At 42.6% G+C, this 24,960-nt stretch overlaps 2 protein-coding genes across 3 annotated transcripts in view; one reads left to right on the top strand and one right to left on the bottom strand.

The window, feature by feature from the left end:
* Nucleotides 1-16,411, top strand: part of bcan (brevican) — a 28,369-nt gene extending 11,958 nt beyond the window's left edge. The window contains exons 2-15 of one of the 2 annotated variants that reach the window (XM_023424134.2): nucleotides 50-132; nucleotides 998-1,390; nucleotides 3,408-3,582; nucleotides 4,067-4,194; nucleotides 4,996-5,289; nucleotides 5,935-6,894; nucleotides 7,889-8,680; nucleotides 9,601-9,840; nucleotides 11,035-11,139; nucleotides 11,263-11,421; nucleotides 12,725-12,807; nucleotides 12,985-13,129; nucleotides 13,205-13,390; nucleotides 14,093-16,411. In XM_023424134.2, coding sequence (XP_023279902.1) covers nucleotides 50-132; nucleotides 998-1,390; nucleotides 3,408-3,582; nucleotides 4,067-4,194; nucleotides 4,996-5,289; nucleotides 5,935-6,894; nucleotides 7,889-8,680; nucleotides 9,601-9,840; nucleotides 11,035-11,139; nucleotides 11,263-11,421; nucleotides 12,725-12,807; nucleotides 12,985-13,129; nucleotides 13,205-13,390; nucleotides 14,093-14,235 — 3,886 coding nt within the window. In that variant the 3' untranslated portion in view covers nucleotides 14,236-16,411. The remainder of the gene's footprint in view (nucleotides 1-49; nucleotides 133-997; nucleotides 1,391-3,407; nucleotides 3,583-4,066; nucleotides 4,195-4,995; nucleotides 5,290-5,934; nucleotides 6,895-7,888; nucleotides 8,681-9,600; nucleotides 9,841-11,034; nucleotides 11,140-11,262; nucleotides 11,422-12,724; nucleotides 12,808-12,984; nucleotides 13,130-13,204; nucleotides 13,391-14,092) is intronic. The other variant, XM_023424135.2, reaches the window with a different exon arrangement.
* A 455-nt stretch (nucleotides 16,412-16,866) lies between these two features.
* Nucleotides 16,867-22,339, bottom strand: hapln2 (hyaluronan and proteoglycan link protein 2). Its single transcript, XM_023424114.2, has 6 exons — nucleotides 22,144-22,339; nucleotides 21,879-21,983; nucleotides 19,965-20,321; nucleotides 19,678-19,794; nucleotides 19,411-19,593; nucleotides 16,867-18,028 (listed from the first exon to the last, which is right to left on the bottom strand). Exons 1-6 carry the CDS (start codon nucleotides 22,175-22,177, stop codon nucleotides 17,751-17,753), a joined length of 1,074 nt encoding a protein of 357 aa, XP_023279882.1. The 5' UTR covers nucleotides 22,178-22,339; the 3' UTR covers nucleotides 16,867-17,750.
* Nucleotides 22,340-24,960: the final 2,621 nt, after the last annotated feature.

A 24,960-nucleotide genomic window follows, 5' to 3' on the forward strand; every position in this document is an offset into this window, starting at 1 on the left:
CCCCCCCCCCCCCCTTCTCTCCCCCCTCCCTCTTGTGTTTTACCCACAGACTGGAGGTGCTCCTACCTGTGCTGCTGTGTGCCATCTGTCTCCTCGTCCTGCCGTCGTCCTCTACCCCCCACCATGACTCAGGTACGCGTCCCTTCCTCCCTCCACATCCCCGTCACTTCCATCGCTGACATCCAGGACTCCATTAAATCATACATGACCTTTGACTCCTGAGGGCAGGGGGGGTGTTGCTCTTTAATCATTTTCTCTGTCATGCATTGTTTCTGCTGACATGCAGCCGTTTTCAAGGGTGTTCGAGTGTCCCAGCAGAACATCAGGGTTAACTGATACTCATCGTATTGTGTCCTCCAGTCTTCAGTTGTATTGTATTGAGAGTATTGACAGAAGCCACAAATTGTTTGTAACGTTATAATATAATTGGCTCTGCATGACCGATTGATTTGGGAAAATGCAAACTAAATGATTTTAGAGGAAACAGCAATAATTGAAATGACTGACGTCTGATGGCGACACAGCTTAGCTAACAACCCAACAAACCTCCTGCTGATATAACATTATTATTTTGTGGTTTGCCTGTAGTTACAGAGGTGAGTCCTAGAGAACTTAGTGATCCCCTCGCTTTTCTTTTAGTTCAAAGCTTTCAGCTACATCTCAAGGCCTCTCATTTTCAATTAAAAGAGACACACACAGATAATTCACAGACATATTTTATACATTTTCACATTAAGAAAAGTGTGATCGTCGATACACAAGGTCAACAACATACACGACCGCCTGTAACCTGACTGAAATTACACACATAGATGAAGTGACAACGGCTCCATTTGCCTCAGCTGTGTTAACTGCTAATTGCTAAATGTTACCATGCTAATAGAACATTATGTATTATGTGTTAGCTTTGTCAGTTTGTCCTGTTTTATTTTAAATAAATGTATAGTGTGTATTGACATTTTGGTCGCCTGTCACCTCGAAGCTCGTCTCTCCCCAGACGATTCGAAGCTTCTCCACGTGACCATCCCCACCACCCCGCCCGTGGATGCCGTGCTGGGCGGCTCTCTGACGTTACCCTGCCTGGTGTCCCTGGCCCACCCTCCGCCGTCCCCTTCCACCAACGGCCGCCACGCCGTGCTGTCCCTCCCACGGGTCAAGTGGAGCGTCCTGACTCAAGGGCGCGAGACGGAGATCCTGGTGGCCCGCGGAGACAGGGTGAGAGTCAGCGAGGCCTACAAGGACCGAGCCTCGCTGCTCAACTACGCCTACTCCCCCGCCGACCTCACCCTGCGGCTGGACGGCCTGAGGCAGAACGACACCGGCTTCTACCGCTGCGAGGTGCAGCAGGGCCTGGAGGATGCTGACGACGTGGCTCAGATCAAGGTCAAAGGTGAGAACCAGACAGCAATATTTCTTTTTTATACAAAGTTATAAAATAAAAATAAAAGCATTTCAGAATTTCACATTTATTTAAAGTCATGATACATACGTTACATAAATGCATCCATATATAACAAGAGCACCTGACCATGCAGTGGATTCTGCACGTATGTTTCTGAAGCTAATCATAGAAATCCTTTTTGAATAAACATCTTTCTTCTTCTACGCCAACGTGAACTGCATGAGCTTTAAAAACAACTGTGTTTATTGCAGGGCAGTTGTATTTGAGTGTATTTGCTATTGAGTGTATGTGAGTGAATCTAACAGCTGCAGAACTGACTCTCACACATACACATATACACACACACACACACACACACACACACACACACACACACACACACACCCTTCTTATATGCGTCCCCTTAGCAGAATGTCTCGTGTTGCTGGGTGATTGTCTGCGGTTCGGGACCGCAGCCCACAGATCTGACCCCGGCACACTCAGATGAACAGGCTGAAAGCGACTCATAATCTGCAGCAGTTTTCACCGCGGCCGTTTCTCTCTGTGAGAAATAACATCAGAATAATTTATAAAAATAGTCGGATGGCACTGACAGAATAATTCAGCGGACGCGGTGAGAAGTATCAAGGTCAAACAAACCGTCCTCTCGAGAGGAGGGAAAAAGGGGGCTGCTTTGTATTTCATATAGCCGTACAATAACAATACACACTCAACATCTGCAATGAATGGTTGTCTCACTCAGTGCCAGCAGAGTAATGGAGTATAGATTCTCTGACCACAGTCATTTGTGAGCTACTATATCAGGCAGTGAATGGTGCTTTCACTGTGACTGCATTAGATATAGAGTCCAGAATAACGCTCACTCTGGGAGATGCACTTGAAAACTCACTTGGACTCAGAGACACAAGGAGGACGTTTTCGCTTATTTTTTAAAATTTTTTCTTCATCTTACAAGAAAAAAAGACTTCAAGGATAAAGACAAGAGACAAATTAAGTGAAGTGCTGTTTGTGTTCCCGTCTCACTTTGGTTTATGGTCGATACAAGTCCTCCAAACTAAACCACAAAATATGTCTGTTGTCACTGCCTCCGAATGAGCCATGAGGGTGTTTTCTGATCTGACGCCCCCTAGTGACCGGATGACGTCATTCGCCAGTGCCTTGGCTTCTTGTCCCTTCCCCGAGCTTTTCCTGTTGGAAGCACCCGGCCTGAACGGGGCTCTAAGATAATCATGATGCCTCCTGTGACGAGTAATTTAATGTTCAAATATCAGGAATCCCCAGCAAATTTAGCTTTTAGCTAACTGAGGTAAGTTTAATTACCCTCATCTGTTTGGTTGGGTTCAGTTGCATCTGCCACTTTGGTGCGGTTCATATTTAGGTTGTTGTGAAAGCTGTCAATCAAACTCTAAAACAAAGCAGTCCCAGACCGCCTAGAAAGCCGAGACTCCCTCGGCTTCCAAGGCCAGCTCCAATGAGATTTGTTTTTGGTGAGAAAGCAAAACGGACCAATCGCAGGATATTCTGTCGTAAATCAAAATCTAAACTTTAATTAACTGTAAAAGAAACAATCTTATATGGACCTGTAGGCGATTGGCTGACTGTTTCCTGAGTGATCCAATGAAAATAAGGCAGATTTCAGGTAAAACACTCAGAGAAACCAAAAACTGCAAGGTCCGGACGGTGGGTCCAGGTGGGCGGGGCTTGGTGACTGCTTTGTTGTGACATCACAAAGTTCCAGAAGTCCTGACGGCTGGTTTTAAGGCTCAGTTTCTGAATACAGGCTGTGTGCATTTCTCTGTGGACTGAGGCTTTGATACTTTCACAGTATTAATATTGAACCTAGACCTGATCTATAATCAATCTACACATGGACAGAAACCTTTAGACTGGATGGACCTTTAACATTTTGGTATACTGATGATTTCACCACTGAAACCTGCCTCCGATCCTTGGTTGAACGATGACATGAAACGCCTCAGGACTCTCTGTGTTCCTGGTTTCACAGGGGTGGTGTTCCATTATCGTGACGCATCCAGCCGCTACGCCTTTACCTTCGAGCTGGCCAGAGAGGCCTGCGAGGAGATCGGCGCCAAAATTGCCACTCCGGAGCAGCTCCTGGCCGCCTACCACAGCGGATACGAGCAGTGCGATGCCGGCTGGCTCTCGGACCACTCAGTCAGGTGAGGACCTGAGGGGAAATGGCTCAATGTTAAACGGGACACATCTACACTCGGCGCTGGATCAAGTGGGCTCTTAGCTAGAAAAATTCAGCATTTTCGGGTGATGTAGAGTCGAGGTTTGAGAGACTCAGATGTTCAATGTGCTTTTGGGCAACAGCTCCGATTGTTAATGCCACGCCACAAAAACAACAGCACTAAATTCCCGGACTGACACGTGGCTGTCCCTGTGCCCGAGGGAGCAGCTGGTGCAGAGGTTGGTCGGTCGGTCGGTTTGGAGGGGTTGATAGTGGAACATTTGATATGCTCTCTACATCTGCACGTCAGAACATGTAGATCATCAAGTAGCCCGAAAGCCACTCATCTGATATCAACTCCTCAACACTCCCTCAGAGAAGAGCTCCAACAAGTGTGATGGTTGGAGAGCTGCCATTACAGAGGAAGAGGCACTTGGTATTTCAGTGCCGTGTGTTATTTCCTTCTGCAGATATCCCATTCAGATGCCGAGGGAGGGCTGTTTTGGGGACATGGACGGACTGCCGGGAGTGAGGAACTACGGACTCTTGGAGCCCGATGAGCTGTATGACGTCTACTGCTATGTGGAGAATATAGAGGGTGAGACAAAAGGACATTTTGGGAAAAAAAGGACATCTAGTTTTGGTCATTGCTATCAGTTATAACAACTTTGTCACCTTGGACAGACAGATTGTAACCAAGTGAACCCACTTACACGAGGCCAAAAGTATGTGGACACCTCTGTGTTTTTTTTTTGTACCTTTGGTTTTTCATAGTTCCAGTCAAGGGAAATCTTAACGCCACAGTATAAGATTATATTTTAGATACAACTTTACGGCAACAGTTTGTGATATGACCATGCTCCTGTGCACAAAGCCATCTCCATAAAGAAATGTTTTCCCCAGTTTCGTTTGGAAGAACTTAACTGGTCTGCACAGAGCCCTGACCTCGAACCCCATCCACCACCTTTGGAATGAACTGGATGCAAACTGCGCCAGGCCTTATCACCCAACATGTATTGGACCTCACTAATGCTCTTGTGTCTGAATGGGAGCAAATCCCTGCAGCTAGGTCACTGTGGAAAGACTGCAGCCAAGGAGACTTGAGGCTGTTGTGGCAGCAGCAGCAGCATGGTTGTAATGTGGGAGTGTTTACAGACTTTTGGCTGTGTAGTGTACGTGAGCCATTATTGGAAAACCATGGTAAAGCTACATGAAATGTCATTATCATGCACTGTACTGAAAGAATGTGTGCACAGTTACGTAGTGATGACAAGAAGAGAGTCGTAGTAGTAATGTTATTGACGTTTTTAATGTTTAACTTTGATCATCTGGTAGGTATAGATGTATTTATATCTTTGAAGATCATTAAAAACCTACCTTCCTGTATCCCTCTGTAAAGGTGAGGTGTTCCATGGCTCCGCCCCCCAGCGTTTCACCTTCTGGGAGGCCAAGGCCTACTGTATGAGTCACGGGGCGGAGCTGGCCACCACCGCTCAGCTGTACGCAGCCTGGAATGACGGACTGAACCACTGCAGTCCCGGGTGGCTGGCGGACGGAAGCGTGCGCTACCCCATCGTCACCCCTAGAGAGCGCTGCGGAGGCGGTGAACCCGGGGTCAGAACCGTCTATCGCTACAGCAACCAGACAGGCTTCCCCGAGGCTGACACACGCCACGACGTCTACTGCTTCAGAAGTAAGAGAACGATCTGATATCTGCTGTCCTCCAGTCCCACCCTGTTCTTTGAACCAACCAGGACCAAGGGGTGCAGCATAAACCTTAGGGGTGATGACTGATTGATTATGATATTGATATGATTAACAGGTTAGGAAAGAAGAAGAAACATAGTTCTGTTACACAAAATTCAACTTCTCCCTAATCTTTCTTTCTTGTGAAATAGTGGATAGTTGTACCTCACCTAGAAAATATTCACCTGACACAAATCTGCACCTTGGCGAACTGCCTCACCACGCGAGGCCTTTGTGAAATACCATCAGTCACCGTTCCAATCCCACTGTAGAAACTGAAAGACTGCAGTTATTTGTTTCCGAAATCACATGAATGCAACTTAGAAATTAGTGTATTTGTATTGACAAAGAACCTATGGACATGTGACGACGTCCCACAGAGAACCATAAACTTTGGGATCTCTACTACTGTGTTTGCCTTCTCTAAAATAACCAAAAGCACTGTGATTGGATCAGAGATGCTGTTTCTTCTTCCTAGCATACAAATAAGATTTATTGTAAAATCCTCAACAAAGTTTGGTAATATTAGGAACAGGTCCAGTAAAATCTTGGATTTTTTAAATAACATTTTCAACTCCGCTCTTTATTCCAGGCGATAACGGCCCTTACACCGAATCTCCTCAGGATTTTCTCACCACTGAGCCAGAGGACATTGGCCAGGACATTGTTTTCTTAACTAATCCTGCTCAGGAGGAGGTGAGTGTTAGTGAGGTAACAGCAGAGGGAGGCGAAGAGGTGCTACATGCCCAGACAGTCAGTCCCGTCAGACAGGTCCCTGTGGAGGCTCAGGCCCCAACACTGTGTTATGACAAGGAGCCATTGCTCACGGTGGACCTTCATCAGTCTGTCACTCCTCCCTCTGAGCATCAACAGCCCTTTTCCACCAAAGATACCTGGGAGCCTATAGAGAAGGCCAGCTACCCAGAGTCCTATCAACCAGCACCTGAAGAGACTCCTGACACAGACCATGAAGGGTCTCACATACATTCAACTCCTCTTCCAGAGGCTGATGACGCAGCAACGACCGATGAAGACTCCACTTCATCCCCAGCTAATGTGACAATGTCAGAGAGCGGCGAGCCGTCAGAGACTCATATCTCTGAGATTAATCCAGAGACCGAAACCCTGGACATGCTGGGTGTTAATGCAACATCTGGAACTGATGCAAATGAGCTGTTTAACAGTTCCTCAGAGGTGCATCAGGAGGATGAACTTCCTGTTTCACAAGAGGACCACACTCCAGAGGTCCACTTGGAACACGCCTCTGAAACTGAGCTGGTCTACTCGAGCACATCTTATGATGTTTCGGGACAGCCAGAAGAGGCCAGCGCTGGTCCTGCTGAGGAGGTATCAGCGGTGACTACTTCACCCCACACTGAGGAAACAGATGTTTACGCCACTACAGCACCCGTGAACCATCCAACAGGAGAGGAGTCTGGAGAGGAGAGTGCAGATCCTCCTCCAGATGAGGAAACACAAGACCTGGTGACTCAGAGTTTGATTGGGATGGACACCTCTGCCTTTTCTGAAGTGGTCCCTACGACTGATTCAGGTGAGTATACAATGAATATTAAAGTCAGGACATCACAGGGACTTAACGATGGCTCTCATCAGTATCCTAGTTACAGAATATTCTGGCTATTTTAGATGTACATTGCTAGTAACTGTGTGAGGGTCAACTTTACCAAAAAATAAATAAGTAATAATAATAATAATTTGGTCTGAGTTTGGTGCCATGCAGATGCTTAAATTAAAATTAAATTTCAGACTCAGTCTATAGACTTGGGTCATCAGTCTCAACTGTTGTTATCCTACAATAATGTTATATGGGAATTACTTTTACCAATTACCAGCTAGTAAATTCAGTTCATGTCAGTATCCAGGTTGTTTACAGGATCTTCTTGGATTCCCCCAAGGCAAATAAATATACTGTAGATGCCTATTGTCAATGAAAATCCACCGTTAGGACAATAAAACCCAAATGTTTTGGCTATACTGTGGTACTAACAGTGAACACAGTAACATGCTAATGTTTACATGTAATCTCAATATGGCACCATGCTAGTATTTAGCATGTTAGCATGCTTTGTTGCTGTTAATGTCAAACTAATGCTAAGGCAGACAGGAATTTGGCCATCAAGTTTAGAGGTACATGTTAGCATGTTGGCTACATTTTAAATATTAGGTCAAACTCCTAAGTGTGTTTTATTAAGCATATTAGCATGTTGGGCTAATATTGTTCACATTGTGGCAGTTAGCGCAGCAACATGCTAATGTTTGTACGTAATCTCAATGTGGCAATGTTGGTATTTAGCATGTTAGCTTGCTATGTTGCTGTTAATCTCAAATTTAAGGCTGACAGGAACTGGGCCATCAATTGTCACTAAGTTGTTATTGTTTGTTGTTATTGATTGTTATTCTTATGTAGGTTGGATATTTTTTATTTCCTTTTATTTCCTTTTTTGTTTTCCATTTTCAAGTTGAATTTGTTTTGAAAAGAATCGATATTTTATCATATAATTCCAGATGAGCCCTTATTTTGACAGGTTATGATCCTACTCAAGAGCACTCAGGTGTAATGATAGAGTCCTCCACCCCGGTCGACCATAGTGAGGAGGAATACAACAGCACATCCGAGGAGGCGGCAACAGATGATCCAACAGAGCAGAGTGGACACATCCATCCTGCAGAAATCCCAACAGCAGAGATCATCACGGTCACAGACGACTCAGGCTCCAGCGTGGATGCTCCTGTCCTAAACAATGATCCTGTCACTTTGTTGACCTCCCCGGTGCCTGTAACCTTGTCTCCTCCTTCTGCGGAGGTCGAAGCCAGCTCCCCAGAGATTATCACCTTGATACCTGAAAGCAATGCTTCATCCGGGGCCGAAGCCCTGGAAGACTTCCAGGATAAAACTGAACAGGAGGGATTAGGACAAAACCCAGAGGTATTTCTCAGCACAACAGAAAACATCACAGACAGTGACCTTGAGGGGCGGGAACAAGACGACGGCGACGGATCGGGTGAATCATCAGGAGAGAGCTCGGAGATGAAACCAGAACTCCTGTTGACAAACCCGACCGTCTCAACAGACCACACCTCTGAGGCAACTGATGGTGAGGCGGGCACCGGTGCGCCTCCTCCTTCAGATGTAAAAATCACACTGATCCCTCACCTGACCCTCACACCCGGCTGGGAACCAGAGCCCTCCTCCTCCACGCCGCAGGAGTCCCGGTCTGATCGAGAGTACAGCGCCGAGACTCCTGTCGCCGAGGAATCTGATGATGACTCCAAACAGGAAGAGGTCGCGGTGGAGATCACCACCAGCAGCGTTAACGGTGAGTTTTAAGGATTACTCCGACAAAGACCTACGTTGGGTATCAAACACTTACCCTGTACGACTGAAACGAAACCACTGCTGCAGTATGATCCACCTCTCGTCTGCTCAGTATGTTCCAAACACTTTATCTCCCCAAAACACATCAGCCACTCAGCTGCATATAAATCAGACACTGATATATATCCAGGCTGATAGAGGCCAGATGATGTATTTTGTATTTCAGTACATGAGATATCAAAAAACTGTGTTTTTATGTAGCTGGTGCGGCAGGTAAACTCTGCATTACATCACTGAGAGAATTACTATTCCCGCTCTTACTCTAAATGCCAGATGCATACCCAGTGTGCTCAGAGAAGCGATCAGTTTGCGTTGTTTATTGTAGGTATTTCTCCACATTAATGAGCTAATCAATTTTTTTTAATCACATGACCTCACCCTCCTGGCCTCCCATATATTTATTTATTTCTCATTTTAAAGCTGTCGACCAACTGAGCGCCACTACAAACTTTTTTTGAATGACTTTGGTGACCCGGAGCTGCAGAGGGCCGAGGTAAAATGACATCGTGCTCAGACTGGAGGCAGGGTTCAGCACCTTTTGCCACTTTGAGCTATTTTTTTTCCCCCTGAGGGGTTTTATAGTTGAAAATCTGATTATATGGCAGCCACACGGACTGCTAACAAGCAGCAGCACAGAGCCGCTCTTCAGGTAAAGGCTCCCTACGAATACTGCTGGACTGTAGATGTGACAGCTGCAACAACACCAGCCTTAACTGTTGCTGCTTCTGTCTCCAAACTGCAAAAAATCTGAAGAAGGAACTGTGCTGCAATTAGATGAGCTCTTCATATCTGGATTAATTTGAGGACATTAATGCAAAAGGAGTCACTTCACTGTGTTTTACGTTTCTTGCGTCTCAACAGAACATGGATCGGGGACAAGAGAGGGGGAGACGAGCTCAGACGAGCCCTCAGATAAAATATGCACATGGCATCCGGATGAGGGGGACACCTCCAGTCCAACACCCACCGCAGACACTCATGATGTGACCATCACTGCTCCCACCATGCACCCAGAGAACATGAACAGATATGAGGAGGAGGAGGAGCAGACTGCCGTGTCTGCTGCCAAAGTTTCCTCTGCAAGACAAGGAGGCTCGTCAGGTAACTGCACCCCATAAAGAAAAGAAAAAAGTGCTGCACGTTTGATGAAACAGCAGCTGGTGTTAAAGGGCTGTCTCTTGAAAATGCCCAATCAGGAGAGGGATTTACTCCATGCTGCAATTTGGCACCTCGGGGCTGACTCAGCACAACAGAGAGATTAGCTTCACATTTTGAATTAATACTCGGAGAGAAGAACTTACAGCGAGTTCACAACAGGAAGCTCCTCGCCGTGTTACATAAGAAGGGTTTTAGTGTCCACGTTACACGATTTAAAAAATATACGACTGATTCTGTTCTTCAAGTTTTTCACATGCATTTTCACTTTGTGAGGATGATTCAAAAAAAAAAAAAAAAGGCACAAATAATACAAAATAAAAGACTTTTGGTTGTAAGTTATTATTGTGACTCAGCCCAAATCATAGTGTGGTGAAAAACAGCAGGAAAATTAACGACAAGCTGTACTTTCAATATTTTATACATTTTAATTTGAAAGCACAATATAAGATCAATAGTGCCATTTCACTTTTAAGTCACAATGTTTATTCATTTAAAACATAAAATTGAGATAAACTTTATTGTGTAAACATGAAATGAATCCAGTTCGTCTTTTATTTATAAGCTTTTTAAACCTCCACATTCACTGTGTTGTTGCTAAAATAATAATAAACTTTCATATTATTACAGTAATATTTGTTTTTAACACCAGAACTTTATTTTACAGAGATGTGTCTCATTGAAACTGCAGCAGTGACTCAGCAGTGTCTAATCCCTGATGTAACAGCGCCCTCTGCTGGTGCCTCCTCTTTAATGGAAATTTGATGTTAAAAATGGTTTTTGATTTTTGAGTGATTGATTTGTTTGAGGATTTGTTTGTGGATTTGCAGAAATCAAGTCTGACAAAAAGATTATCGTCATGAAACTCAAACTCAGAACTCAATGTGGAAAATAATTGATAATAACAATATAATTTCCACTCAGATGGAAAATAGCTTGTAGTTAAATATAGTATGACATTGATGCTTCCTGATAAACAAACTAAATGAAATAAATAATAGTACGTTATGTTATTGAAACTATCACCACATGGTTTCTTCTAACATCTTCTGAGAAAATGAATAATTAATGTATTTTAAAAATGTGTTTATGTTGCGTTGAGCTCTGTTATTCAGCTCCATCATCTTCACATGTGCGCAGACTCGTGCCTGGAGAACCCGTGTTTAAATGGAGGCACATGTATCGAAGGTGAATCTACAAGGTGCCTCTGTTTGCCGGGATATGAAGGAGACATGTGCCAGAAAGGTTCAGTGTCAACTCTTTCATAAACCTACAGTATCGACATACAGTCTTCCAAATACTAGTCAGACTCTCCTACTAATTCATTCATTCTATAACGTCTTAATAACTTTCTCCGCTCCGTCTCAGACCTGGAGGTGTGTGAACCGGGCTGGGAGAAGTTTCAGGGCTTCTGTTATCGGCACTTCAGCAAGAGGCAGAGTTGGGAGGCGGCTGAGCAGCACTGTCGGATGTGTGGCGGACATCTCATCTCTGTCATGACCCCCGAGGAGCAGGACTACATCAACGGTGAGAACGCCCACGCGTGGATTCTGTGCGTTAGATGTAATTACTCGGAGGCCGAGTGGCAGATCTGGAGTTCATCTTAGCCTTTCAGAGCTTTTCTTGCATTTCAACTGAATATGTGAAGAAAATTATAATATTTGCATGTTTTTAAGTCATATACAGTTTTAATTATCAAAGAGATTTTTCAGACCTGCTTTGTTTGTTCAGTTTCAGTTTGCTTTTGAAAATCGGCTTGTAGAGCATTAAAATAAATGCTTGACACATTAATCCATCAAGGCAAATAATTAAGTTTTGGCAAAGTTACATAACCTCCTCTGACAGTGAGAAATTGATATTCAGGTGCTGATCTTTCAGTTTTTATTGCCAGACACTCGAACCCAGCAGATAAATAATGAGCTAACTTGACTGGACATCACGTAGGATGCTGACAGTGACGGTTTCTCACTGTCAAATTACTGCAAAATGCCTTAAGGACAATCATTAAAAATAACCTTTATGATGTAATAAAAAAAACCCATATAAAATGATGTGAAAGGACAGAGTGTTTCCAGCTGCTGTTCACCCGACAACCATCAAATCTCAGGTGTTGGCACATCCTCAAAGCAGCAACACTGAAGCAGCCGAGCGCCGTGTGCCTTGCTAAATGACACTTCAACAGGGACGACCATTTTTCCTCACAGCAGATATCAAACCTGCGATCTCCCACCCAGACATTCCTCCGGTTCAGACCCTCGAGAAATTCAAAAGTGATGAGTTTGTTTTCACAGCGAGGCCTCTCAGGTTCGTCCTGACAAGACACAACAACGACCTTTTATTTTATTTTATTTTTTTTTTAGAAAAAGTCATGGTTTTTGAAGTCGGTGTTGGTATTTCGTCTGGCAAAAAAGCCGATGAGATAATTATCTGGCATTCCTCATGCGGCGGGTGCTTGTTACCGTGCGGGCTGTTGCCATGGATCGTATAGACTGATACTCAGACTGTTATGTAAGCAAGAGGAGAGTCTCCGGCTTCAGCTTTATAAGAAGGTCTAAAGCAGGGTTGTATAACGGGAGTCTCTCTCAACTTAATCCAATACGAGTATATTATAAACCAAGAACTGTCATTAAATGTGTTCCACAGAATATCTAGTGTGTTTTATATAATGTGTTATATAAAGTTTGGATTCAGTATAAACTCTGGCTTTTGATCTTAGTTTCGACTTGATACTGGGTCTATTTAATCCTGGTCCTCACTCATACATCATTTCATATACCAGACGATGCAGGGAGCTCTGTCTTATTTCCTCCCCCTCTAATATTTATTTCAGACAAGTACAGAGAATACCAGTGGATTGGACTGAACGACAGAACCATTGAGGGAGACTTCCGCTGGTCGGACGGGAACCCTCTGGTGAGTTTTGTGGCCCAGAACCGGTTTCACACACGTCCACTGAAAAGAAAATTAAAAAGCCAAACGGTTTTTCTCTCACTTGCTAAAGTTTAAACTGACACAAGCTGATACTAAAGTGAGATCATCATCACTTAAAAAGCCTTTTTTTTTATATATCTTCCCTCCTCTCCGTGTCAGCTCTATGAGAACTGGTTCAGAGGTCAGCCCGACAGCTACTTCCTGTCCGGTGAGGACTGTGCGGTGATGGTGTGGCACGACGGCGGCCACTGGAGCGACGTACCGTGCAACTACCACCTGTCCTACACCTGCAAGAAGGGTGTCTGTGAGTAGCTGAACTTGTATGTGGTAAATGATCTGAGTAGTGAAGAAGTTGTCTCACCTGTTTCCTTCCATCCAGCAGCCTCCTGCGGCGAGCCGCCCCAGGTTCCCCACGCCAAAGTGTTTGGGAAGAAACGCTCGCGTTACGAGACCAACACCAAGGTGCGGTACTACTGCGAGGAGGGTTTTGTTCAGAAGCTGAATCCTGTGATCAAGTGCCTGTCCGGAGGCCAGTGGGAGGAGCCTATGATCACCTGCTTGTCAAGTAAGTGCTTTAACCGGCTGACCTCTTTGAGCAGAGGAGGAAACAGAGCGATTCTGATGGAAGAACTGACCCGCCATAATACATTTTAAAAATGTAAGTTTAATTTTAAAGCTCAGGTAAAAATATAACTTTTAGCTTTGGGTTAAGGCGAGAAAAAAAAAGGTTAATGTTATTGGTGAAGGCTTTAGTTATTGGCTAAATAACATAAAACATCACCTAAAAATAATGTAAACTTCACCGAAAAGTATATTTCTCTGTGGATGAGCCGTGGTTGCAACAATGACTTTCTTAATGTATTTGTCTTATTGGGAATAAATAATGTCCAGGGTGAAAATAAACTCTCCATTCAGGTGCTTATCCAAAGGTGAGGCAGGGAGGATTTAGGAATCAGATGAGACAGTGTGAAGAGCAGCAACGCTCACACAGGGAATCAAAAGTTGGTCTTTACTTTTTATTTTCACTTTATTAAAAAATTATTATTATATCACTTTTCAAGTTTGGTTAGGTTTAGACAATAGAAAGTCTCTCTGCCAGAACTCGTTGAGGTGGTCCAACAGACCCTAAAACCTGGGTGTAAATAGCCACATTGGACATCCACCCCTGGGTGAAAGTAGCACCAAAAAATAAAAATAAAAATAAAACTCGAGCACTTTGACTGTAAAGGCCGTGAACGTGAAACGCTGCCGTCTCTCCCTCCTCCAGCTCATTCAGTGGAAGAAGACCCGGTGACCTTACTTCCTCACCAGCACGAGGAGGTCGTGGAGGTCATGGAGGTCATGGAGGTCATGGGTACAGCCACAGAGAAAGCGGCGCCGCTGTTCTGGGACATTAAATGGAATGTGTGAAGCCATCCTGCCATCCTTTTTTCTTTTTTAAACACTATTCCTCTTCCTGTTTTCCCACTTGTCTTGTGTCTCAAAGACTTTCCAGCCCCCGTTTTCTGCATCGAATTAAATCCTATGAAACTAATCTGAGAAATCTCAAGGCCACAGTTGCTACAATCACCATGGAGAATCTGGAAAAGTGCTGCAATCCAAATATGTATTTTTCAATACTGGAGAAATGACATCCACAATAACTTTATCTATACTTAACTTTCAAGATACGATAAGAGAGGATCCTGCACGCTAAACACTAAACAGTGGATTTAAACAGATACTTTCTTATCATATAAAAGACCTGCGCCCGATTAGGGAAATGCACATTAACCCCCCCCGACTTATCCATCTCTTTTATCATCAAATTACAAATGTGTCTCTGCGACATTTCTGATCATGCTTAAAGTATGAGTTAATCATGTAAATGTAAGTTTGAATCGTCTGTATTACCCTGAATAAACCAAATTTACCAGTACACGGGGGCGGGGGGGTCGAGGGATCCAGAAATATTTAAAAACAAATTCTATTCTATTCAAGTTCACATCATACTCAAATACGTAACCAAGAGTGTTCTTTACTTAATCTACAGCCATTTTGTAACCAAACATAACTGTTTTTATTTTTTTGTTTGTTTGTTTGTTTTTAAAAAAATTAAGATTGTAGAAATTAAAAATCGGTGACAATGTCGAATTCTTGAATTTGACTGCTGCTGCCCATAAACGCTGTATTTTAACATTTTGTTGTAACAGACCTGCTGCTGGTGGCTGTTGGCAGTGAGCCGTCGAAGCGTCCGGCGTGTAGTAACGTGTGAAGCCGGTCGAACTCGCAGTCTGGAGGATCCCTTCTTTTTACTTCTTTAGTGCTGAAGAACGACAGCTGTCAGTCGACCTTCACCTCCCACAGTCTGCACTCTCGAAAAAACACGTGTGCATTTGTTGTGTGTGTGTCAGAAAAACACACATCTTTGTTTTTATACATGTACTTCCAGCACAAAATAGTTTTTAGACACAGGAAGCCAGATTGATGCTTCTCTTTAACTGGTCACCTGCGTGTGGAGGAGAGTTCACACCTGAAATGAACGCAGACTGAACCTGATGCTTTTATCTTGCAGATATTGTGATAAATTAAACGTTCCCTCAAGACACAGATGTGCTGCAGTTTCAGTTATCGCCCCGTCCTTGAAGAGGAAATGGGGACACTTCCTCACCTGCATTTGATTAAGATTCACCTGGGGGCCGGTTTCACAAAGATGTCTCAGACTTTTCTCATAGATCAGTTTAATGTTAGTCAGACCGTTTCATAAAAATAAAGACTGACTCATTTTAAGCCAGAAAACATTAGACATCTTACTCCCACGCTAATTCAGGTCTCAGACCAATGTTACCATGGTAACAATCAATGACACCTGCAAAAGAAAAACAGGAAAACATGGCTCATAATTTGAGCAATGAGAAGGAGTTAAAATTTCCTTGTAACTGTTGAATTCTTCCAAAAGACAAATCCATTTTCCTGCTGAGGTTAACGGAGGTCAGCGGTCGGATTCAGTTCTCGGTCATTTCTTAATTTTTACCCAGAATTCATTGGACCACAGTCCGATTTAAGGTGGTCAAGAACTAAACCGCTTCGTGCAACGGCTGAATTCAGACTTCTATCTGAAACCTGAATATTTGTCGTATCTACATCTGTCTTTGTGAAACCGGCTCCTGGACGGAGCCGAACCAGCTGACTGTCTCTGAGCACACGCCATCGCGGATCACTGACTCTGCTCGTCCTCTGGTGCTTTTTATTCAGGTGTCTCTCAGACTCTGTACCGTCGTTTTGCTAATACGAACTGTGCTGTATCTGTATTTGGCCAGAACTCTGTTCGCATACAGTGTCCTAATCGGAGAGGTGAAGTTTAAATTCTTCACTGGCCTCAGAGCCGCAGCTCTACTTCTGGGATCAGTGAAGAAGAAAACATATGTTTTGATGATGCAACTAATGCAACCAGAGCTCATGTGCTGTATCTTTGTATGACAGTAGCAGGTAGTGTTAATCGTTGATGTAATGAACGCATACTATATAAATGTACAAGTAGAAAATAATATAGTGAAAAATGGATCCAATGAAAAAAAAGAGAAATAAAATGTAATTTTGTAATGTAGTCTGAATTTTTGCTCTTGTTACATGTTGTTTATTGATTTAACTGTATATAAATTAACACATTAAAAATAGTATGGTTGTAAGAATCTATTTAATATATAGCACGATCATATGACTCTTAAATAACAATACAATGTGTTTTTTTGTCATTTTAGGGGAAATTCAAGCAGAACTAATGGATTTTGGATAAATTATGACCTTTTTAACTCAAAATAATTGACTGACCTAACGAAGCAGTGCAAAGTGTGTGGTGCTTTACTGAGAAGTGTTCGTCCACTGAATGGTAAAACAAATTTTTGTTACGAAACGAAACAGACGTGCTTCAAAATACCTGCACCTTTTATCTTGTACGTAAAATCCCACACATCTGGATCCACATCAGTTCAGTTGCACATCCTGACCACTCTGACTTGGCAAAGTTTAAAACAATGCACAAACTTTCCATTGGCAAATCAATACATTGATACGTGGACATAATCTTTATTGAATAAATTAAATCACATGCAATTAATTTACAGATAAACCAGTTCACCCTTTTTAGCTGCTCTGAATGAGCTCACAGGAAGCAGATCAGTGTCGAGTTAGACAGACAACAGGTTTACAGAGCTGTCAAGTTAATACAGGTTTAGTGCAAGATGATTGTGTGTGTGTTTTGCACCATTTACTTCCTTCTAATTATTCTATTAGTCACAGAGGCTGCCGTTATCCAATATAAACCACAGTAAACAGTCGGCCTGTTACACTGTTTTACCAACCAACAGTTATCTCTTAAGTGATTATTACTTTTGGAAATTGTGTTTCCCATGTCACAGACAAAATTTACCATCCTGGAAAAACTAAATTTCACTTTACATACAGGTTTAATATAGATTTGTACTGTCTTTATGTCAAATAAAAGAAAAAAAAAATCATGAACAAAAAAACTTCTGAATCTGTCAAAAGTCCATGGTCATCCAAACCAGTCATTTGGGTTAAAAATAAAATACAATAAAATAAAAATAAAGATTTTAGAGCTACTGTATAAGAATCTGTCTGCCACTAAATTAGTTCCTGGATTTAACATTTTCCAAATCCACCAAATTACACAAATGGGGCCTTTTTTGTTTTGGACTCAAAAATCCCTGTTTTCAATGAATATACTCTTATAAGCACTCATATCCTGACTAAATTATATGACTAATTTAATGTTGGAAATATAAAAAGTCAAATATAACCATATAATTCTGTTGTAAGTAATTGTCTGTTGCTTCAGATGTGAGGTTTCTTGTCCCATTGGTGGATCATTGCTGTAAATAATATGTGTTCTGGTTTCTGTGACGCCTCAAGGCTTTTACTCGAGGCTACCTATAGCAATAGGCTCCGTAAAGATGTGTCATCTTGCTGGGGAATCCAAAGGAGCGCACCCCCGCCTCGGGGAGGCCTCCACAGCGCCGCCTGGGGTTGCTGATGGGGAAGCGTACGCTGCCGTCTCTCAGCCACCCGCCGTCGCACTGGTCATAGTTCTGGAAATGCCAGGCGGCGTAAAGCTGGCCGACCAACGCCAACTCAGCGAACTGACGTTTACATGCGTGTTCCGCCTGTTCGAAGGAGAAGGAGCCCGATATGTAGAAGACGGAGCCTGTGAGAAATATAAACACATCCGGGCGCGGTGTCATTTCAACACTGTCGAATGTTACAACTAGTTTTAAGTCCTTTTGTTTTGCGTTTTCTATTTCATCGGTCACATTTTTCTCACTGCAGAGGAAGTTTCCAGGGACGGAGACGGCCAAGTATTTTCCCACTGATGAATTTGTTTTCATCATGTCTCACCAACAGACTTTATTGTCCTCTGTCAACCTACTATCAGTCCCACTGTCGCACATCTGCCACTAAAGGTCAGCCTGTTGCTCCGCACAGCTGACATTCGAAATCGCTCGCTGTTGAAACAATAAATGATTGTGAAATAAAGTTAACAACGCCCTTCCCCTTCACACAACACTGAACAGTGATGCTTCAGTAGCATTAACAAGAAAATAAACTTTCCTGGAATCTGGTCCACAAATTATGAGGTCGGCTTTAAAATACGTCTGATGTGAAACTGTTTTTGAAAATCGCTAAAACCCAATCAATCAATGAAATGACTCACAGCATAGATTCTAGCAGATGCGATTATTATAATTTAGAAAGTTCAGTAATCTTTTGTAAAAACCATAAAAAAACCCCAAACATTTGTTTTAAGCTAACATTACTACAACAGGAGGAAATAGTGCAGTTGTTGGTGACTATTTTCAGCTGTGGATAAATCCCCATTTAGTGCTCGAGTGAGTACCTGTGGCAGCAGGACGGAGCTTCAGCCATCATTGTGAGACAAGAGGTTATACTACGTCCTCAGAGCAGCCACTTCTTCAGGGCAGACTGGGCGCTACAGTGACTCGGTATCGGAAAGTGACGAGACGGGCCCACCGGGCTGGAGCTAGCTGATTAGCACGCTAACTTAAGTACAAGTGATATAGAAATAGAAGCATAACAAAAGGGTTGGCCATGTTGCCTTTAACACTTTATCCAATGGCAGCACCGGTTGGTTGTGAAGGTGGCCCGCAGACGTTTTCTACAGTGAATATGTTGAGTGGTTACACTCGACTGACGGCTGGCCTTCACTCAGGTAGTTTCAGGTTCCTGCTTTTGTGCATTTATTAATGTCCCTAGGTGTGTTTTTCCTGCTTTAGGACAAAGTGTTCCCAATGAGAGAGGTCTCTTGCAGGTAATTAGTCTGCTGTCCTCTCAAAAATGAAACAGGACGTTGCTCATATGGATTAAGACTCAAAAACCCCCCAGCGGCCACATGACTGCTGTCTCTACGGAGCAAATGTTATTGAGGCGCTGCAAAGGTCAGGGTGGATGGAGAAAGGATGTGACTTTAACTGCTGTTTCCTTTGTGTTTCCAACAGTCCACTTTGGTCTCAGGTTTCTGTCACAGAACTAGAATAAGAATCATCCAAGCCAAACAAACCCAAAGCTTACCAGACGTTTGGGAGGTGAAGCAGAAAGCATCGAACCGGTCGCGATTCTTATCCTTTGGTCCATAAGTGCGAATCCCGGGGAGCAGCTCTCCTCCACAGACGGGTCGAGGACGGATGATGGGGTAATGGACGGTTCCATCGCGGAGCCACCCGGCATTACACCAGTCCAGACCCTCCGTCCAGGCTGCGGGGGGAGATGTTGCTGGTTTAAAAGAGCCGAGCTGAACATATCAGTGGTCAGTTATAAACACATAACACAGAGTGGTACCTCTGTAGAGCTGGTCGTATGTGGCTAGTATGCCATCTTGATCAGTACAAGCCTCCTTGGCTTCTTGGAAAGTGAATTGGTAGCGTCCGTTTTTACTCTGATAGGGGAACACCACACCTAGAAATAGAAGCCATCTTGTTAATGTTTATGTTTTTACACTTCAAAGACTTGACTCCCAAAAAACAAACCCTCAACCCTGATAAAAACCCTTACCCCTGTGTAGCTGTGGGAACATTTCAAACACACATTTTACACCATTTACTCCTGTTAACAGTTTACAGATTTACCTTCAATCCTCAACTCCATGATGACACTCTCGTCCTCGATGCCATTGATGAGCTCACAGCGATACGTGCCGCCGTCTTCCAGCTGCAGGTGTCTGAGCAGCAAGGAGGCGTCCATGGTGTGAGCATTTCGAAGAGAAGCCCGCGGTCCAACCTGGCCGTACGGCTTGAAGGCGTGTGCGTTTGATATCATGATGATGTTCTCTGGCCCTACACGTTCCGGCTCCAGCTTTGTCCATTTCACTTTGTAGTAGTTGGGTTTGGTTTTCAGCATGCACGGCAAGGTGACATTACCTCCCCTTCGGCCGATGACCTCGGCGTACACAGGCGGGTCAATCAGGTACTTCAGCTTCTTGGGTGCTGGGGACAAAACAGCATCCAGCAGGTGTCAGCGTTTGGTCATCGTTAAAGAGTTCATTTAAAAGAAAATACAAAAGAACGTACACATATACTGTCGGTGTGAATTTAGAGGTAAATCTGATGTACATAAAATAATGAACATAAAAACCAAAATAATTTTACTCAAGGATGAATTAAAGGAAATATTAAAACTTACCCCCAAATCACAATAAAACTTTAAAACCCACAAGCATGTTGCACTTCTGGCCACACCCCAATCACTGATGTCACTTTAGGTGTTTTGCCTTTGACCAATAGATGTATCTTTGCAGCCAACCTGGATGTTAGCATCACCCCGGTTCCCTCCACAAAAAGGCAATAGGACTTTTACATTGTCTTTTTGATTATTACAGAAAATAAACTCTGACAAACAACAGTTTCTGATCCCGACAGGTGTTCAGCAGGATCATCTTCACTAATGCACATCACTTTATGATTCTTTAACCCTAAATACAATCAGCAGAAGTAAAGAGCGAATGTTCAGCTATAAACCAACGACACAACAGTCACATGACTTCACTCAACTTCAGCTTGTAGTTTGATTCAGCTCTGAAACGCCTTTCCTCTGACAGAGTTAGTGACAGTTTGTATAAACACAAAGAGGCTGTAAAGGTGGACTGGTGAGTTAACAAGGCTGTAAAGGTGGACTGGGTAGTAGATTGGTTTTCACGTTCAACATGACAACCTCTGTAGTCTCACTCCTTAGCAACCAAGACTTAAAAGCTTAAAGAAATCATGACTGGTGTATTTACTGACGTATTTTATGTCGTAGAATAAAACATGCAGATGTCTTGAGCTTGTCTTAACTACAGACCTTATTTAAATCATCTAAACAAAAACAATCAAAAACACCCAAACACTTGAGGACGAGGGAACAGGAAGTGCTAAAACTCATTTCCGGGTTTTAGGATCATTCCTGCAGCGCTCCATGCTGAACATCACCTGTGTCAAACTGGTATCAAACCCAATTTTTGATACTTTTTTGGAGCAGTAATTATTCAGTGATTTTGCTTTTGGTAATTACCTGTTTAGTAGTTATTACTATTACAGGTAAAGTCCACCTAGTATTACTAGTATTACTAGTATTGGATGGTGACTGACTTCCGGTGTGTTTCTGAGTCGCTGCCCCCAGTGATCCACACAGACCGAAACTCTGAAACCTGATTTATTAAAACAAGTTTGAAGACCGGCCCTGAACATGTTCCTGCTGCTGTCGAGCTTTGGGAGTGAAGACCAACTGTGACGAAATTTGACAAGTCTGCAGTTAATGATGATGTAAGTCAAATCTGACACTAGTGCAGGTCATGTGACTCATTGGCATGAAAATACCAACCCAACAGGTGAGTGCTGAAGTGTGAGAGTGCTGGCAGTGTTGAAATATTTAACTCTTCAAAAAAGGACATTTAGTTTATAAAATCCACTTTGCAGATGATGCAGATTCACAATCATTTTCATCTGAAATTTGATCATTCATTCATTTATTGATTAGCAGCAGACGTGACGATGTTGGGACTCTACCTGCTCTGTTGGTGGCGTATACAGCTGAAGACCAGGTGAAGCAGCCTGATGTTAACAGAAGAATCACAGCACAGTTCATCCTGAATACAGTCGCTCGTCCAGCTCCTACAATTCAAAAGAAAACACAACACTAACTTTTTCTTTGCTCTCTCATGCTACCTGATGTTTTTCATCAGCATCTCCCCGACTACAGGGAGTCATGTGGTTTACAAAGTCTGTTTTACTCTTCATCCGGCATCTTGGCAAAGGTAAAGGGAGAAAATACCTGTGAAGTTGAGAAGATGCAGATGTCCAGTCATCCTCTCGCGTGGTCCCACATGACGACGATGATTTTCCAAATGTCCAATCAGAAAATTCCTGGATGATTCATAACTGTGGTGAGTAGAGGCTTCTGTTCGTCCCTGTTTGTTCCTCTGACCAAGCCCCGAATGTTCAGCTGTCAGTTCATTCTCTCACCCTCGCTCTCCTCACTCTGGTCATATGGTCCAGTCTGTGATCGACAGTGTGTAAACAGGCTTGTTGTCCTCTCTGCTCCAGATGTTAATGACCATATGAAGGTCTCAAACGCTCTCTTTGATTCTGTTTTCCTCTCATTTGTTTCGTCTTTTTTTTTTGTTATCAAAAGTGAGACAGACTGAAAAAAATCACAGTTATTGAGACAGTTAACTGCTAATTTAACGCTAATGGACTGATAACTGTCTTTATATTAAAAATAGAAACCAAAAGTGACACAAATAAAAAAAAAAAATAGCCTGAGAGGTTGTGTGTTAATTTGTGTGAATACATGAATACTGGAGCTTTTTTTTTTATTGATTTTATTGATTTTGGAAGTTTTGAAATGTTCCAGTTCCAGTTAAAAGGGTGTATTTGCAGTAAATTGGTTCACAGGAGCTATTTGTAAGTTTTGCTATTGCTACATAGCCGATGTTAGCATTAATAGCTGTTTACTAGAAGAAACGCTGTGACGTCATTCCTTTACTCGCCAAGAGCTGGAAAGAAAGCCTCTTGTTCTGCTTCTATTTCTATCACTTCTTTTCTTCTACCGAATTTAGCACGCTAACCAGCTAGGTCGTGCAGACCCGGTTGACCCGTCTCATCCCTTTCCGATACCGAGTCACTGCAATTGTTAATGCTAACAATGGCTATGTAGCGATAGCAAAACTTACAAATAGCTCCTGTAAGCTTGTCAGTGATGTTACAGGTGGAGTTCTGCATGGTATTTGTAAAGACCCAGCCCAATTGAATCCCAATTGTACCCCACACACAGAGCCAAACTACACTAAAACCAAATAGAGAACAGTTCAGAGCAAATCAAAAAGTTCAACTTTTGTCTACCCTAGTCCAAAAAGTTTACCGCATTTTGCTCCATACAAATCAGCTTGTTTTCTAAGGTCAGGAAGTTCATTTTCCACTGCAACTATTTGCAACAGATATTCATTTTTAAATGCCTCTAACAAGAGAAATTGTTCATTAAAATAATTCTCGAGTGCTAAATATTTGTGGTGTTGATGTTTAATAGCTAACCAATAAAAAAGTTTCATTTCCATGCCGTCCACTGCATTTGGCTTCTACTGTCAAACAGCATATTGATGCATCCAGTGCATACAGTGATGGGCCATCACTGAACCTGGACAACAAGCCCGCCTGTGTATTCTAACCTTTCCCAGAAGGCTGCTGCCAAAGAGGACTATAGCGTGCATTCAGCCATCTTTGTTATTGCCCGCATGGCTCTGGGGGCAGTGGGAGAGGAAGCTGTGTCGGCTCTAGTTTCCTCTGCTGCCGTGGCCCCCGGGCACAAGGGCTGCATTGTGAGAGCCGCGGTCTCCACGCAGTGACAGCAGGCGGCGGTCACACAAACACGGTCCAATGCGGAAAAAAGATGAAATAATAGGATTCTTCTGTTTTTGCTTGTGTTGCCTCTCCATTGTGCTCCGTCATCAATGGGACTCTTTCTTGCCCTCCAATTAGTATTCACCCAAACACCTCTAGGTGACAACGGCCAACTGTCTCTGCATCTATCTATCTATCTATCTATCTATCTATCTATCTATCTATCTATCTATCTATCTATCTATCTATCTATCTATCTATCTATCTATCTATCTATCTGTCTATCTATCTGTCTATCTGTCTATCTATCTGTCTGTCTGTCTATCTATCTATCTATCTATCTATCTGTCTATCTATCTATCTATCTATCTATCTGTCTATCTGTCTATCTATCTGTCTGTCTATCTATCTATCTATCTATCTATCTATCTATCTATCTATCTATCTATCTATCTATCTATCTATCTGTCTATCTGTCTATCTATCTGTCTGTCTATCTATCTGTCTGTCTATCTATCTATCTGACCTCCCCCTGACTTCCTGTCTCCTACCATCACGCCAAAATATTCACTTGTACCCAAGAATTATCCAAATCTAAACCCAATTCCCACATAGAAATCTAATATATGACATTTATGCCCCTTATATCTACAGTGACGTTGTGATATATGTCATCTGTAAGTGGATGTATCATTATCACATATACATCCTCTGGATATATGAAGATTATAACATATATGAAATACCCAAAGTAAAAGTTGTATATGTATATTTATAAAAAAATATCTATAAGATGAATTTTATATGGTATAATGATATATATCTAATTTATAGGTGCAAGTTTATTAAAACAACATACAGTATATTTATAAAATTATATGTGTTGATATTTGTTTTTCTTTTCTTATTAATTTTAAATATACATATCTGTCTTTTATATTTACATATAGGCTATAATAACAACATATATTGACAGGCTTTTGGATGGATTTATATTTAAAGGCATGCTTGGTTCCATGTGTAATTTTTAAATATATGTAAAACATCATATGTACACATATAGGAATGACACTCCATTAAAACAGTCCAGTAGTATCTGCATTGTTAGATGTCTCTATTCTGTTTCCTCTGTATCATTTTCCACCTAATTATTCACTTTAGTCTTTTTTTACACTTTCAGGTCTCAACAACAGCTGTGACATTTTTATTTTTAACACTCCCTAACTCCTCCTTTTTTTTTTTTTTTTTCCTC

The sequence above is a fragment of the Seriola lalandi genome, unplaced genomic scaffold, assembly GCF_002814215.2.
Source record: "Seriola lalandi dorsalis isolate HSWRI2012SDOR001 ecotype SW California unplaced genomic scaffold, Sedor1 jcf7180002054720, whole genome shotgun sequence".
Classification (NCBI taxonomy): domain Eukaryota; kingdom Metazoa; phylum Chordata; class Actinopteri; order Carangiformes; family Carangidae; genus Seriola; species Seriola lalandi.